At 43.0% G+C, this 13,986-nt stretch overlaps 1 protein-coding gene across 2 annotated transcripts; it reads right to left on the bottom strand.

The window, feature by feature from the left end:
- Positions 1-8: 8 nt before the first annotated feature.
- Positions 9-11,460, bottom strand: kif2a (kinesin family member 2a). 2 transcript variants are annotated; one of them, XM_011615871.2, is made up of 21 exons: positions 11,254-11,460; positions 8,429-8,523; positions 8,161-8,283; positions 7,343-7,397; positions 6,838-6,954; positions 5,429-5,529; positions 5,259-5,354; positions 5,124-5,178; positions 4,841-5,003; positions 4,649-4,739; positions 4,508-4,571; positions 4,337-4,428; positions 4,123-4,265; positions 3,826-4,030; positions 3,622-3,732; positions 2,547-2,614; positions 2,227-2,352; positions 1,400-1,547; positions 1,109-1,210; positions 885-1,020; positions 9-791 (listed from the first exon to the last, which is right to left on the bottom strand). In XM_011615871.2, the coding sequence occupies exons 1-21, from the start codon at positions 11,312-11,314 to the stop codon at positions 706-708; spliced, it is 2,238 nt and encodes a 745-aa protein (XP_011614173.1). In that variant the 5' UTR covers positions 11,315-11,460; the 3' UTR covers positions 9-705. The 2 variants fall into 2 exon arrangements, with proteins under 2 accessions (XP_011614173.1, XP_011614174.1); XM_011615872.2 differs by lacking the exon at positions 2,227-2,352 and having other exon boundaries at positions 11,254-11,459.
- Between the last annotated feature and the right edge of the window lie 2,526 nt (positions 11,461-13,986).

Consider the following 13,986-nt stretch of genomic DNA (forward strand, 5'->3'; position numbering starts at 1 on the left):
ACAGGCCGTTCCATTGAAACATGACTCTTTATTTCTTTTTCCAACATACCTGGTGCAAACACCGAGCATCAGGACAGCAGGTCAGTGGTTTGAGCTACACAGTTAATAACCGCGTTTGTTTCTGTAACAAAGTGATTAAGTGGATCGGAGAACGGAGTTACCAAGATTCTTTTTATGTCTGTTGCCAGAGAACGACATGACGTGGAAACTACAGGAACAATCTTTTCAGGGTCAAAGTGGCTCCTTAACTGTTAATGCTGAGGGAGGAGTCGTCGTTAATCCACGGACCCAAAACACCAACGAAAAAAGGGAAAATAGCATATATATATATACACAATATATATATATAAGCCATTACAGAGAGCACATGCAGACACGTCAGTAACTACCAGAAAAGAAATGACCTTCAAGTTACGTCAAAAAAAGTTCAGCTGGGAGGATTAAAAAAAACATTTTAATAGAAAATAATTTACGAAAGAAAAAAAAGTCCCATTTGGGAAAAATACTAAACAAAAAAAATCTATTTCCCAAGTTCTGTAGTGAGACAGTGAGTCGGCGGGTCTGTTAGAGGAAACAAATGTAAATAACTCTGGTGTTACTTCAGTCTTTTTTCTTAATCGGTATTAAACGGCTGCCAGCGACGGTTGGAGTTGTGCCAAACATGTCGAGGTTCATTTCAGTCGGTGCTGCTCAGACACTCGTCTTCTAAAGCCCGCGTGGCTTCTTGGGGTTGATCTGTTTACTGGCCTGCTCCTCCTCCTGGAGCGCAGAGCGGAATAACTTCACTTTATCTGATGAGGGAAGGACAGAAGGGGAAAACGGCGCCGTTAGAGAACAACGTGGTGGAGCGGGGCCACGCCTGTGTCCTGGCGCGTCTGTCCTACCTCGGAGCTCGATGAGGATGTCGATCTTCTGATCCAGGATCTGTTCCAGCTGAGTTGCGTAGGACTCCACGTCATAATCCACCTCTTCTGTCATCTCCAGCAGCATCTTCTCATCCTCCAGCCACCGGATGGATTCCTGCACGTTTGAGTCAGCGGAACCAAGTCAGTTCTTGTTTAACTTGTTTAAAAGAGGTGAGCAGGGTGCGTTTGTTTAGTGTCCCGACCTGGAAAACTGCTCGGTGGTCTTCCAGGACCTGCTCCTCCATTTCTACCAACTGGGAGACCACCTCATGGAAGGTAAAGAGCTGGGGAGACACTTCCTCCTCCTGTGAGGTTAACAACAGCAGACATGGCTTTCAGGGACACATCTGTAATTTTTCACCAAAAAACCCCCCAAATTGTCCCGATTTCCCCTCTTGGATTGAAGTAAATTGGTGCTGATGATGTTTCAAGGATGAAACGGTGGCATTTTCGTGGCAGAACCATAGGTCAACCTTTAGATCCTACATCCTTACATTCTGTTCACAGAGTAGTTTGAGGTCATCTCTCTGTGGCGAGATACTCAGCCAGTTCTCGTCCATAACGTCCAGCTGGTTGACGGCGTGGATGTTGGGCCGAACGCCCTCGATTATTTGGTTGGGGACCACGGTCAGTTCCTTTACCCTGCAGAGAAAAACAAGCGAGCTGACGAAGATGGCGGGGGAACGACGGTCAACGTCTGGGTCAAACAAACAGTAAATGGAGGCAACGTAATGGCAGCAATGACATCATGCATGAGGACAGACGTTTGAACCTTGGTATCATAGTAACAGCCGGGGGGGGGGGGGGGGATTATTTGGATTGTGAGAGGATTAGGTGCTCAGTCCAATCAATCCTAATCTGATTATTGTTTTTAATTTATTTTTATGTACTAGACCAATTAATTCTATTCATTTGCCTCCTGTTGTTAAATGCCCTGTAAAATCAAAATAAAGTGTAATAGTTGCTGGGGCCCCGCCTCCAGCTGACATTACTGTAAACTTGATCCCATTCTTGATTCCCCATTCCTTGGGCTTCACACAAAGCAACTTAAAGACACACCCACGTGCACGGATGGATGTACCATTTGTCCTTCAGGACCTGGTGTCCACTGTTACATGCAGGCAAAGCAGAAAGTGGAAAGGCAGTGCATGGAGAGGAGGATGGGAAATATCATGCATGTGCAGAAGGATAAATGTAGAAAATAAAGGTTTTCACGCTAGTTGTGGTGATTAAATGTGCTAAAGCAAAGTCATGCAGGGAGCACATGCACCGAACGTGGCGCTGGAGATTAGTACTGAGTATTTCAGAGGAGGTGTTTGACCTGCTGGGAGAGGTAGCAGCAAAGTCATCGTACTCAAAGGTATTGGTAGGCGAGTGGTCAGGGCGACTCCCCTGACTGCCCTGGGAGAAGGGGATGTCCGATGGACTAATCCCAAACTCCTTCACTCTGCACGGCGGCACAGAGCAGGTGAAGGAAACAGAGCAGGAGACGAAGAGAAGTGAGACAAGAGTCAGACAGAGGGAGTAAGAGGACATTCACTACAGCTGGTTTCAGCCTGGGCAAAAACAAGCACCCAGGACCTAAAGAGCTCCCAGGACCTAAAGAGCCATTGTCCAGTCCGTAAATCAGCATATTCCCACCTGTTGGCGTAACGTAGTGTGTTCAGTGTGTTCTCGCACGATGTCATACCGGGGGAGATCGTTGCAATCTGAACAGAGAGAAATAATGAAACACTGTCAAAAGACGACATACGATCAAACCCACATTCTAAACCATATGTGTCAAACTCAAGGCCTGCAGGCCACATCCAGCCCATGAGATCATTTTATAGAGATCTATTTTATGTATTAATGGTCCTGCGCTATGATGCGCTAACACAGAAACTACAGATCCCACAATGCAGCGCAGCGTCTTCTGCTAGACAACCCTGAACCCAAAGTGAGTCCCTAACGATGGCAAAGAGAAGAGCTGATCCTGAAAACGGTCTCAAACCCGGTGAGAGGACGAGTACTTGTTTACTGTCAGTGCTGGTAAACCTGTGTCTTATTTATGGAGCTAATGTGGCTGTAATTAAGGAATTTAGTCTAAGACGGCACTACCAGACAAAACATCAGGATAAGCTGAAGAACCTGAACGCAGCACAGAAGCTACAGAAAGTGGAAGAGTTAGAGAAGAATCCGACATCCCAGCAGATGTTTTTTCACCAGAGCGAAATCCCAAAGTGAAGGGAGCGAGTTTGATCGTGGCAGATGAAGCGCCTTGATTTGTTTTTGCTTTAACGTTTGCTGAAAAGCACAAATTTGATTTATATATTCTGGGTTTTTTTCCCCAGCATGATCAAATCTTTATTTCCTATATAACTGATGGGTGACATTTTAGGTAAAGCAAATATTTCTAGATTTTTTAAGTTTAAATTTGCTTTTTCAAAAGTGGATAAGAGCAAAGAACATTGAATGTTTTGATGTGTTATTTTAATGTGGACATCAAAGCACTTCTTTTTATTTTTCAGGGTTTTTTAGCAGCTTTCTCATATTTCTAACTAGTGTAATTTTGACAGGAGATATTATAGACAGCAAAATACTTAATTAAAGTTTCAACTGATTTATTCTGGAATAAAGTTGGACGCCCTGCTCTAAACCGATGTCACATAAAAAAAATCTTAAAAAGCAAAACTCAGCGTGTGAAGAGAGCCTCCACTCAGGACTTGGAACTGACCATGCATGTGCGTGAATTCTCCCCAATGAAAGAGTCCCTGAGGACCTGGGTGAGTTTACTGGCTCTGAATGGAGTGTGGGCCTTGTTACGGCCAAGAGCCCTGATACATTCCTGAAACACAAACAGAGACAGATGGAGATGAAGGAGGTCCAGCGTTACCTTCAAAATAAACTGGCCAGGCTCCGGTCAGGTTCCGCTACCAACCTTTAGAGCCAGCAGGCTTTTATTAATCTCAGCTCCCTCCAGGCGGGTTTGGCGGTCGGCACTCGAAGTATCGGCCCCCCTCTCGTTTCCTGCAAGGTCGATCAGGGAGAACTTGCCGTGCATCTTGTCCTTCCTACGAAGAATTATCTGGAATACAGCGTGGCTGCGGGACGAATGGGCGTTGGCCGACGTCTGCCCCGATGTTCTGGACGGGACAAAAGAACGCACATACAGGAAGTGAATGTGGTGTTTATTTTAGCACTCGATGAAAACAACCCCTGACCTGAACGCTGATACCTGCAGCTGTTGCCCACTTCGATGAGTTTCAGGACATCTTCTGTGCACCGGACCTCCTTCTCTTGGAGCCCCACAACCTGAACTTGCTGTTTCCCGTCCTCCAGCACCCTCAGCTTGGCTTTACGGTTCAGAAGATCAAAGACCTAACGGCGCAGAACGCTCGGATTAAGACGCTCCCTCCAGCAAATGAAGCAATAAATGACATGTCACTTGCTTTTCCACTGTAGATTTCGAAGAAGGTAGAATAGACTTGTAGCTCCAGCTTCTTGTAGTTGGGCTTCTTCAACATGAGAAATACGTCCCGAGCTGAATGAGACGAAATGTAACACCGAAACGTTTTAAAATGTTTTATAAAATAAATAATAATCATAGTAATTTGTCTTACCAGCTAGTACATAAATTCCTTTGGAGCAGTCTTGGTTCTTGCCAGAGAAATCTCCACCCATGGTCTAAAACAAAGAGCAGGTTTTTATGAAGAGGCCCCTGAACTGGATTCGGAGATGATCTTGATTTGCATGTTGCTCACATGTGTTTTCCCACTGCCGGTCTGCCCATAAGCAAAGCATGTGGCCATGCCTCGGTCAAAAATGGTCTCTACTAGAGGTCTGGCAGTGAACCTGTGGCGGGAGATGGAGACAGAAGCAGCTCGCTTTGCACTTCAAACACTGAATCTTCCACGTGATGTTGGCCAACGGACGAGAAGTGTCTCATTACAAACCTGTAAACCATTTCATTAGTGGTGCTCTCGTCAAAAGCGTAGTCAAAACGGAAGGTCTGGTTCTCCAGGAAGCGGGTGAGGTCCACTTTTTGCTTAGGCTCATGAACCATTACCACATCCTTACTGGGAATGGTGATCACATCTAGGTCCTTCATAGATAACTCTGGAAAGCACCAGTTTGTAAAGTTACGCATCGTATTAGCGCTCATAAAAGATCTGAAACTGAAGGTGTCATGCAAGGTTTGGACATGTGACAAAAGCAGGTAACATCGGAAGACTTCACCTTTCTTATTGAGTGGACGCTTCCTTACACAGACACAAATTCTATGCTCTTCAATCTGCACCGTGCAACACATGACATCCGATTATTTCATTGTTGTTCAATATCAACAGAAGAGTATCTGACCCTTCAACTCACCACGTCAGTTGTGGTCAGGGGCCGGTAGTCTAGACTGGCTCGGAAATCTCGGATCATTTGCAGGATTTCATAGTTTGGAATTGTGGTGTCGATCTCCTGAAGAAGCACATAAAATGGCAAATTGAAAATACTTAAAATGAATCTACATCTATATTTACTTGACTATGCACCTGAGCTCTTTTCTCCCTGAGCTCCTGCTGCTGAAGCCGACGCCTTTCTCGCTTCTCCTGCAGTTTCTCCACCTCCTTTACACAGTTCGACTTCCTCCGCGCTGTCAAAAAGAAGAAAAAGCAAAATTCTACCAAATTGTGTGCACATAGAATTTTGATAAAAAGGACTTTTGTGTCACTCCCGACCCAAACCAAAGCGTCCTGCTCGCCCCATCTTTCCCCTCGGTTCTAACAGGGCCAGCAAGCGTTGGGTTCACATCAAGCGCAGCTACAAGAGCGCTACTTAAGCACAGAGGATAATGTGGCGGCCGTGACACGGCGCCTCCGGCACCATTCCAGCTGCTGTCACGACTTAAGCAACAAAAGCTTTTGCCTTACACGTTCAAACTGCTCTCCCTCCCAATACTGCTGAGACTACCACAGCTAAGCTATCCCTTTAATATTACTTGTCCAAATAAAATTAGAGATAGCCTCAAACCAAATAAAATAGTTTATTCCAACACTAAAGCACCGTAACAGATTAATGTTATTTCAGTCCATCACAACATGCTACTAATAAATAAGAAGAAAATAATGCATATTCACTGATTCACTGCATTTTCTTGCAGAATCTATAAAGAATTCTGCATAATTTTCACGACCCCAGCTCACTGCTAATGCCCCATCATCTGGCTACAACACTTGAACCGAAGCCCTGGAAAAATAGTCCCAGCCTCCTGCTACCAAAACCATTAAAGCACCAGAGGGATTAAAAAAACGGACTTAATCTGGGAGAGGAAGGTTGGGCCGGCCAGTATAAGGGATGGAAAGCTATAAAGACTGAAATGGGACAGATGTTTTTGGGGCGATGACGGGAGAAGCACAGCAGGCTCCTCTTTTACATCTCAGGTCTCCAGATGACACCGAACATCTGGGTGAATCAGCCTGACAGTTGGAGTGAGGAGCACTGGGCCTTTCCGCAGACTTTTCTATGTGGGTGACGCAGCGGAAACCAGCCGACAGCAGCGCCGTTTGCTGCGTATTGCTCATGAAGCCTGTCGGCAGGATGATGCATGTGTGCTACCACGGCTCTGAACAACATCTAGCACATGTTCTGGTTTAGCTCACATGTTCTGTTCTGTTCTAGCACACTCTGGTTCTACTGGAAACATGACAAGACCCATCAAGGGTGAGGAGCAGAGGAACATTCAAGTGATACATACAAAGAGGCCCAAACTCCTTTTTGGATACTAGGTGAGGTGAAGAGTCTGTGATAAACATGCAGTTAACAGAGAAACACAGACGAGAGAGGTTACAATCACATGCCTGATCATTAATCCTGCTTCAAATTATGCACAAACTTTTCATACATACGAAATAAAGCAAATAAAGCTAGAAAAGTTATGTTTAAAATGAAAGAATTGGGGTACCATTCTGGATCTGCTGTTGGGTCTGAGCCTGGGTGGTCTGTGCAGCCTGCTGGGGTGGAGGTGGGGGGGCAGGTTCTCCCTGCTGTGGCTGTGTGGCTCTGGCCCGGGTTGCTAGCGCTTCAAATGAAAGGTGAAGACCACAGACAGGGATGGAATACCTTTCAAACATCACTACATGACTTGTTTCAATGGCACAGGAAAGCACAGACACCAATGACTCCGTGAAGTTGGATCCAGACTTTGTCCAACACAATATGAGAGCATTCATGGATTTGGCAGATTCATTCAGTACTTATCAATAAACTGGACACTGGTTATACAGGGACAGGCTACGATATGTGCTGAAGGTAAAGTAACTGGACCAGACTGTTCCAAGATGTGTTTATTAAAATTCTATGATATATTAACAATAGAGAATTCCAAAATACTCTTATATTGTTGATCACTCACGTACATTTATGACTAAAGGTTGATTTAAATAATAAGTAAAAGCCATGGAACAAACCTCTATTTTCCCTGGATGGAGTGTCAGCCTTCGGAGGTGCTATTGTACGACGGTTCTAAAAATAAAATAAAAAAAGAGAATCAAAAAGTTATTAGAAATCAGGAATGGATCAAATGCTCTTTTTTCCACTCCCGTGCCTTCAAATGTGGGTCAGACCAGACAGACTCTTGAACACAGCCCCTTCTATTTGCTTTTCAACTTATTGGAAGATCCGCATTTGTGGACTACAGAGACAGGAGCAGAGACACCTGAGGACCAGATTAGGGTTTAGAACAGAAGGCTCTTCCTTCCACACCTGGCCTCAGAACACTTTCAGAACACTGGACTTGCTGAGTCAGAGAGATGTGAGTGAATTCTGTAAAAATAATGGTTCTACAGTGATCTCTGGACAGAAAAACAGATTGACCTGCATATCCCAACCCGACCTATGAGGCACCAGCACGTGTGGACCGAGAAGCATTACAGTGGTCAGCTACAAGGATCCAAGGTCCATAATGAGCAGCAGCAAATTGTAACCATCTGATTACCTGCGTTTACACACTAAATGTACTCTAGCTATAACGTGAATTAAGGCTCCAGTCACAGAACATTGCAATTAGCTGCTGTTGGTTCTGAATAAACAGGTAAGAATATTTAATTGGAAGGTATTGAGCTGATTCTTAGTCTTGTGACTATTGTGCTTACAGTGGTGGATAAAAGACACTTCACTGCTGCTCTCTACCTGTTCGTAGGTTATATGTACGTGCTCTCAATTCCATTATTCTGGGATGCAGATGTAGCTGCTGGAATTGTGAATATTGCTAAATGCTAATGCTCACCTTTGCAATCTTGCTGACCTTCACGCACGCAGGTGTGGGCGGGGGTGGGGTCTCCGGACTCGGAGGAATGTCCTCGATTGGGGCCACATCTGGGTTGAGTGCAAATATACTTTCCAGGTCAATCTGTGCAGATATATGGGGGAAGACATGAATGCGAATAAATCACGCCGGTGAAACATTCTCCTGCTTCCAGGCTAGTAATCAGTGACAATCAGTGTAATCTGATATGGTCCTGTGTGAGAATGGAACAGCCCCAATGTCCGTTTACCTCTTTTCCTTTTGTGTCTCCATTTTCTATCCACTCCACAGTGACACTCTCGTTCTCATCGTTCATTGACGTCACCATTGCCTGATGTATGCGCCCTGTAAAGGATCACACAGGACGCACGGACATCAGATAGGAATGCTAAAACCTCTTAAATACGGGCAGGAACGGGCAGATCCTGATCAGGGACGCAGCAGTGGACGAAAATTCAAACTATATTTGTAATAACAATGTAGATCGTGCAGGCTCAATACGGATGAAACCAGATCTTGGATGTTCAAATGAATACACAGCAGTATGAAGTGAGTCTGGGGAGAATTATTGCAGAGCTGCAGCGATAGGCGTCCCCCCCCCCCCCCCCGTCTGAGCAGGAACAACGCCGGCTGTAAAGAGCTGCTTCAGCTCTCCCATCTTTGTCCACAGACCTGTTCTCTAAATTCCCAGCACAACCCATGGAGACACCATGTTCCTGGATCCATTATTCAGAGCCTTACAGGCTTTTATTGTTCCCCAGCTCGTTTATTTACAGAACCTGCCAACGGTGGGACGGACAAATGCAAAAGTTCGTTTATTTTAATCGCCCCACACCACAGACGATGCTTGTATAATGGAGCAGCACTAGAGCTGAACAATTAATCGCAAAATAATGAAAAATCTAAATATGGGGGAGTGTAATAGCTCACCAACAAGTACCTGCTATCAAAGCCTGAAACAATCACATAGTTTTACCCAGAGGCAGCCAAATACAACTGTCTTATTTTAGTGCTTTGGGCAAGTTTACAGATGAGATATCAAGGTTTTAAAATGCAACTAAAATGTTTCAGGGCAGCATGCTGAATTCAGACATTTAAAAAATTATTTAGAAGAAAATTTGACAGCAAAAACATCAGGTTACATTTCAATTGACCTCTGAGGTCAGTTCAAAGCTACCGGCCGCTGGGTGGATACGATTTTAGGAAAACAAAATATAAAGATGGACAAATTATGAAGCGTAAATAATGATAACCACCGTATTTTTTAAAACCTAAATTGCCTTATAGGAAGGGTGTAAACCTTGAAGCATGTGATAGTGGGCTTTCATTTAGTTTTATTAGTTGTTAGATACCATAAAAATGGTGGAATGTTATTTTTGAGATAGTAACGCCTGAATCCTAGAAACATCGATGTAGGAGGGGAAACAACAGCCCCATCAAATACTTGACCTGATTGAGGAAAGACAGTCGGTTCCAGTAAACTGCTCCATCTGAACAGACTTAAAGGGTGTCAACAGTCACTGGAACAACGACTGTGTAACAGACACAAAGGAAAGCCAGACAGAGGAGTTCTTCCTGTTAATGGATTATTACTGTCCCAACAGGAAAGGTGAGAAAATACATGTAAATGGTGGTGGTGGTTTTCACAATTAGGATAATGAAAGAGACAGCTGCATTAATCCTTTACTGCATATTAATAAGAATCTCAATACCAGCCAAAGGAGAGATTTGTATAAAATGGTAGCTGAAGCAAGTCGGACGCTTGTGTTTCTTATAATAGACATCCACATCATTCCTATTAGACATGAACTGGGGATGTTAGTATGACAAAAAAGAAACAAATATTGAATTAAAGAAGATTGTAGCGCAAACTCAACGTTAGCTAAAGACAGGCTGGAGACAGAAAAATCCCAGTGAGAGTCATTCCCTTCAACATCCTGGGAGACATTTGCAACAGATGGGGCAGCGTCTAATAGCCTAAATCTAACTTGAATCTGACCCAGCTCTGCCACCACCCCCCCCCCCCCCCCCAGATGGAGAGCAATCCCTGATGTTGATGTGACATCAACTAGCAGAGCTCCATCTCCATCAGTCAACCGAGTATTGATCACTTTTGATCAAGGGACACTAAGGACAATTAAATTATTTATGATTACTCAAAAGCTTGTATTCCATCAAAAGCTTTCTGCTAAGTAGTATTTTATTACCAACGGTAATATAGCCTCAATACATCTTGTAGACCTGAAATGAATAATACATCAATGGAAGAGAGTGATATAACACTGAAGGAAGAATGAGCATGGAAGTAATAAGCTGCAATTTGATAATAATAGCGTTCATTCAGCATCATTAGGCAGCTCTTTATCCTTACACCTGGAATGTTGTTACATTTAAACTCTGATTCCCTATCATAATAAATAATCACACAGGGTTTGGAGTCACCTTCATCACTGAAATCTCAAGCTGCATATGTCCTGTAGATTCCATTATAAAAGCAGAAGATGCCGGTACAAGTGTTCTCTAGCAAAGGTGACCATTGACCCCATATAAAGATGACAAATATTAAACAATGCAATAATGATGAATAATAATGAAATAATCATCAATTCTCTGAATGGAAAAGGGTATGAACCAGCAAAACTAGTCTTTACTGACGTTCGCTGCATTCAGTATTGACCGTTAGCTAATCACAGGCTAATGTTGTTAGCTTGCTTAGCAATATAAGGATCATTGCTAAGTTTTAGCTGCAAACGTTTCAATGGTGCCACGAAACAATGCGAGTGTTATGTTCTTTATGTTTCGAGGTGAAATCGTTCGGTATTGTTTACTGACGAACAGAGAGACAATAAATATCTTTAGAAGTCGCATGGAAGCTAACTTGGCTAACAAAGGTAGTAGCTCATTCAAAGGCTCTGGCCATGTTGAAGCACTCCGCCCTGACAGAGACATAAACGGTATCTAAGCTAAGACTGCACCCAGAAACAACGGTTGCCATTGAACCCCAGCGCAGCAACAACGCTACTCAAACAACTTACAACACAAAATGAGAGAAGATCAGGCGTGATAAAGACGTACCATCACTCCGCTTTATCTCCACATAAGTACCAATAACAATCTTGCCAAAACCCGCCGCCATTCTACATTACTTTAACAATTAACGAAAGCAATAGTACAGGCTTATAATATGCCGGGTGAATGCAGGTTCTGGTGCTGGTTGACTGATGCAGCCAATAGAATGAGAATGAGGCTGTCGGTGCCTGATCGGTACCCGGAACAAAACCGGTTCCGTCCCAGACCGCTTTGCGCATGCGCAGGAACAAAACACTTTACGGCAGCTGTCGACCCCGGAAACAAACGATTCCAATCCACGTCGACGCATCCTTCTTTTAAAAAAAAAAAAAATTCTTATTAATTAATACTAATATTAATGGTTTATATATTTCTATAACCCAATATTACCGACCTTTCTCGTTCATGTATTTTACATTTAAAGTTGTTTTTAATAGTTTTGCGGTACAGCTGTACAATATCGCACAATACCATAAATATGCTTTGCAAAGACAGATTCCTCATCATACTTCGGTCTTGTGTTCAGTGAACGACCATCACCTGATGTTTAATTAGCTGGCTCATCGTGATAATGGCTGTCATCTACAAAAGCTCATCCCAACCACACATCCCAGAAGAGATTAGAGTGTTTAGGTCCAAATAAGTATTTACCTTTTTAGGGAAAGTCCTCAGGACTGTGTTATAGTTGGAAAGGTCATGACCCCAATCTATAAGGTGGCTTCTTTTACCCACATTTCAAAACCATCTCTGGCTCCGTTTTTATAGATATCTGGGAGTTCATTTGGATGGTCTGTTAGACTGGGACATTTATGTGTGTTCTTGCCTTCAGCAAAGACTACACAGACTCGTTTGGGGTTGAACCGGAAGCTTGTTTTGGTTGGATCAGGCTGTTGGAAAGTCTCCTCAGGTTCAACATGTCAAAAACTAACTTCATTTGAATACTAATTAGGATTAGGTAAACAGTTTGAGGGCTGCAATATTGGCATGTTGATGCTCTGCTCTGGTTTTTTTAACAGGTCTGGAAATCAAATATCAAAATAAGGTCTAAACTAGGCTTTTATAAGGTGGTAGGTACATCATTACTTTATACCCGTTGCTAACATCATAGAAACCCAAACATACACAACTGAATTTCATGAAGCGGAACACAGAATCGAGTCTTTTTTCTTACCTTTTTGCATTTTGTATTTCGTTCTATAGTTGCTGACAGGGATGGGCGTTAACCGATGCATCATTACAAATGTTTCGAAGTTGTAATAAAACGTAAAGCAGTGTAATACAGTATGTTGCTTTTAAATCAAAGCTCATTTGCTCTTTCATTTTGATATATTTAATCTCAAGTTTTTTTTAAATCCTTTAATCTTCAGAGAGATTAACCCAAAAAACAGGATGCAAAATTCCACAACAGATCAAATTGTGCTGTGGCACATTTATACAAATTTAAAACGTGAAAATGCTGCAAAAACCTGGAAATAAAAAGGAACAATAATATAATATAAAGCAAATCAAAGCATTTAATTCTCTTCATTCTTACAACTTTTTGTCAGAGCTGGATACTTGGAATCGTGTACAGGGAGCACAGTTCCGTGAGATTATTAGAATGAACTGCAGGGATGATCAGCGAGACGACTCCTGTAAATGTCTCGTTAATCATCACAGAGAATAGCTTCTAACAGAAACGTGCTACCAAACGGTTAGCCAGAGCTCGGGCATTACTTCAGGAAACAAGGGAGTCAACTGTGGCAACCTCGCCCAGAAAAAGTCAACAGAGCTGCCGTCGGCCCCTTGTGATGTGCTGCCTGTGTTTACGTCTCCAGAAGAGAAAATTAATGTAATAATGTGGCATTGGGATTAATAAAACACAACAGAAAAACAGTGTCTATCAGCGCTGAAGGGGCCCTCACTCTCCTACAGCGCCGCCTTCCTGTTCCCCATGTTCCCCTGTGATCCTTGGCCCCAGAGCCCTTCTGGCACAGCAGTTGTGGCCCCTGATCCTGGTATTCCTGTGCTGCTGCATGTGCCTCAGTGGAGGAGTTGTGTGAGCCCTGTTCTTAAAGCCTCTAATGCCATTTGTTAGTTATGCTATGTGTCAACATGGGATTTTATTGTAATTTTACACATAGAGTAAAAGTATTTTAAGGAATTCAACAAAATGAGTTTTTATATTTTTCTTTTATTTTAATTTGTTGCCTAATACTTTTTTTATGCACCTGGACATGTTCTATAATCCAGTTTAGTTCTACTGAGTATTTGTGTTTCAAGAAGATAGGAGCATTTTAAATGCATGAAACAACAAACACAAAGCCGAGCAAATCATATTCGAACCTTTAGAGTGTAGTACAGTGTGTGGGAAACTCATCAAATTTTGTATCGCTGCCACACAGATGCCGTTACAGGAAACCTCAAGCCCACGCTGTTTAATATCAAGCAACTTGTTGAGCATAATTTAGAGCAGTAATGAATTTTATTGGATTAAGGGTGTTGGATCGGGATCGGTCAGATTAAGAACTGGCCATTTCCTGTCAAGAGCAGCGTGTACGATGGAGCATTAATATATTGCTGCATTCTGGAATTAAGCCCTCATCGAGGACAGGGAGTCATTCTAATAGTAATGAGAACACATCATTTACATAACTTCATCTGTGCGTAGGAGGTTCAAGGAAATTATAACTGACACTGCGCTGTGGTTACCTTTAAAATATCAAATTTAGCACCAGACCTCATATGTGCGCAAACTGT

Source organism: Takifugu rubripes, chromosome 21, assembly GCF_901000725.2.
Source record: "Takifugu rubripes chromosome 21, fTakRub1.2, whole genome shotgun sequence".
Classification (NCBI taxonomy): Eukaryota; Metazoa; Chordata; class Actinopteri; order Tetraodontiformes; family Tetraodontidae; genus Takifugu; species Takifugu rubripes.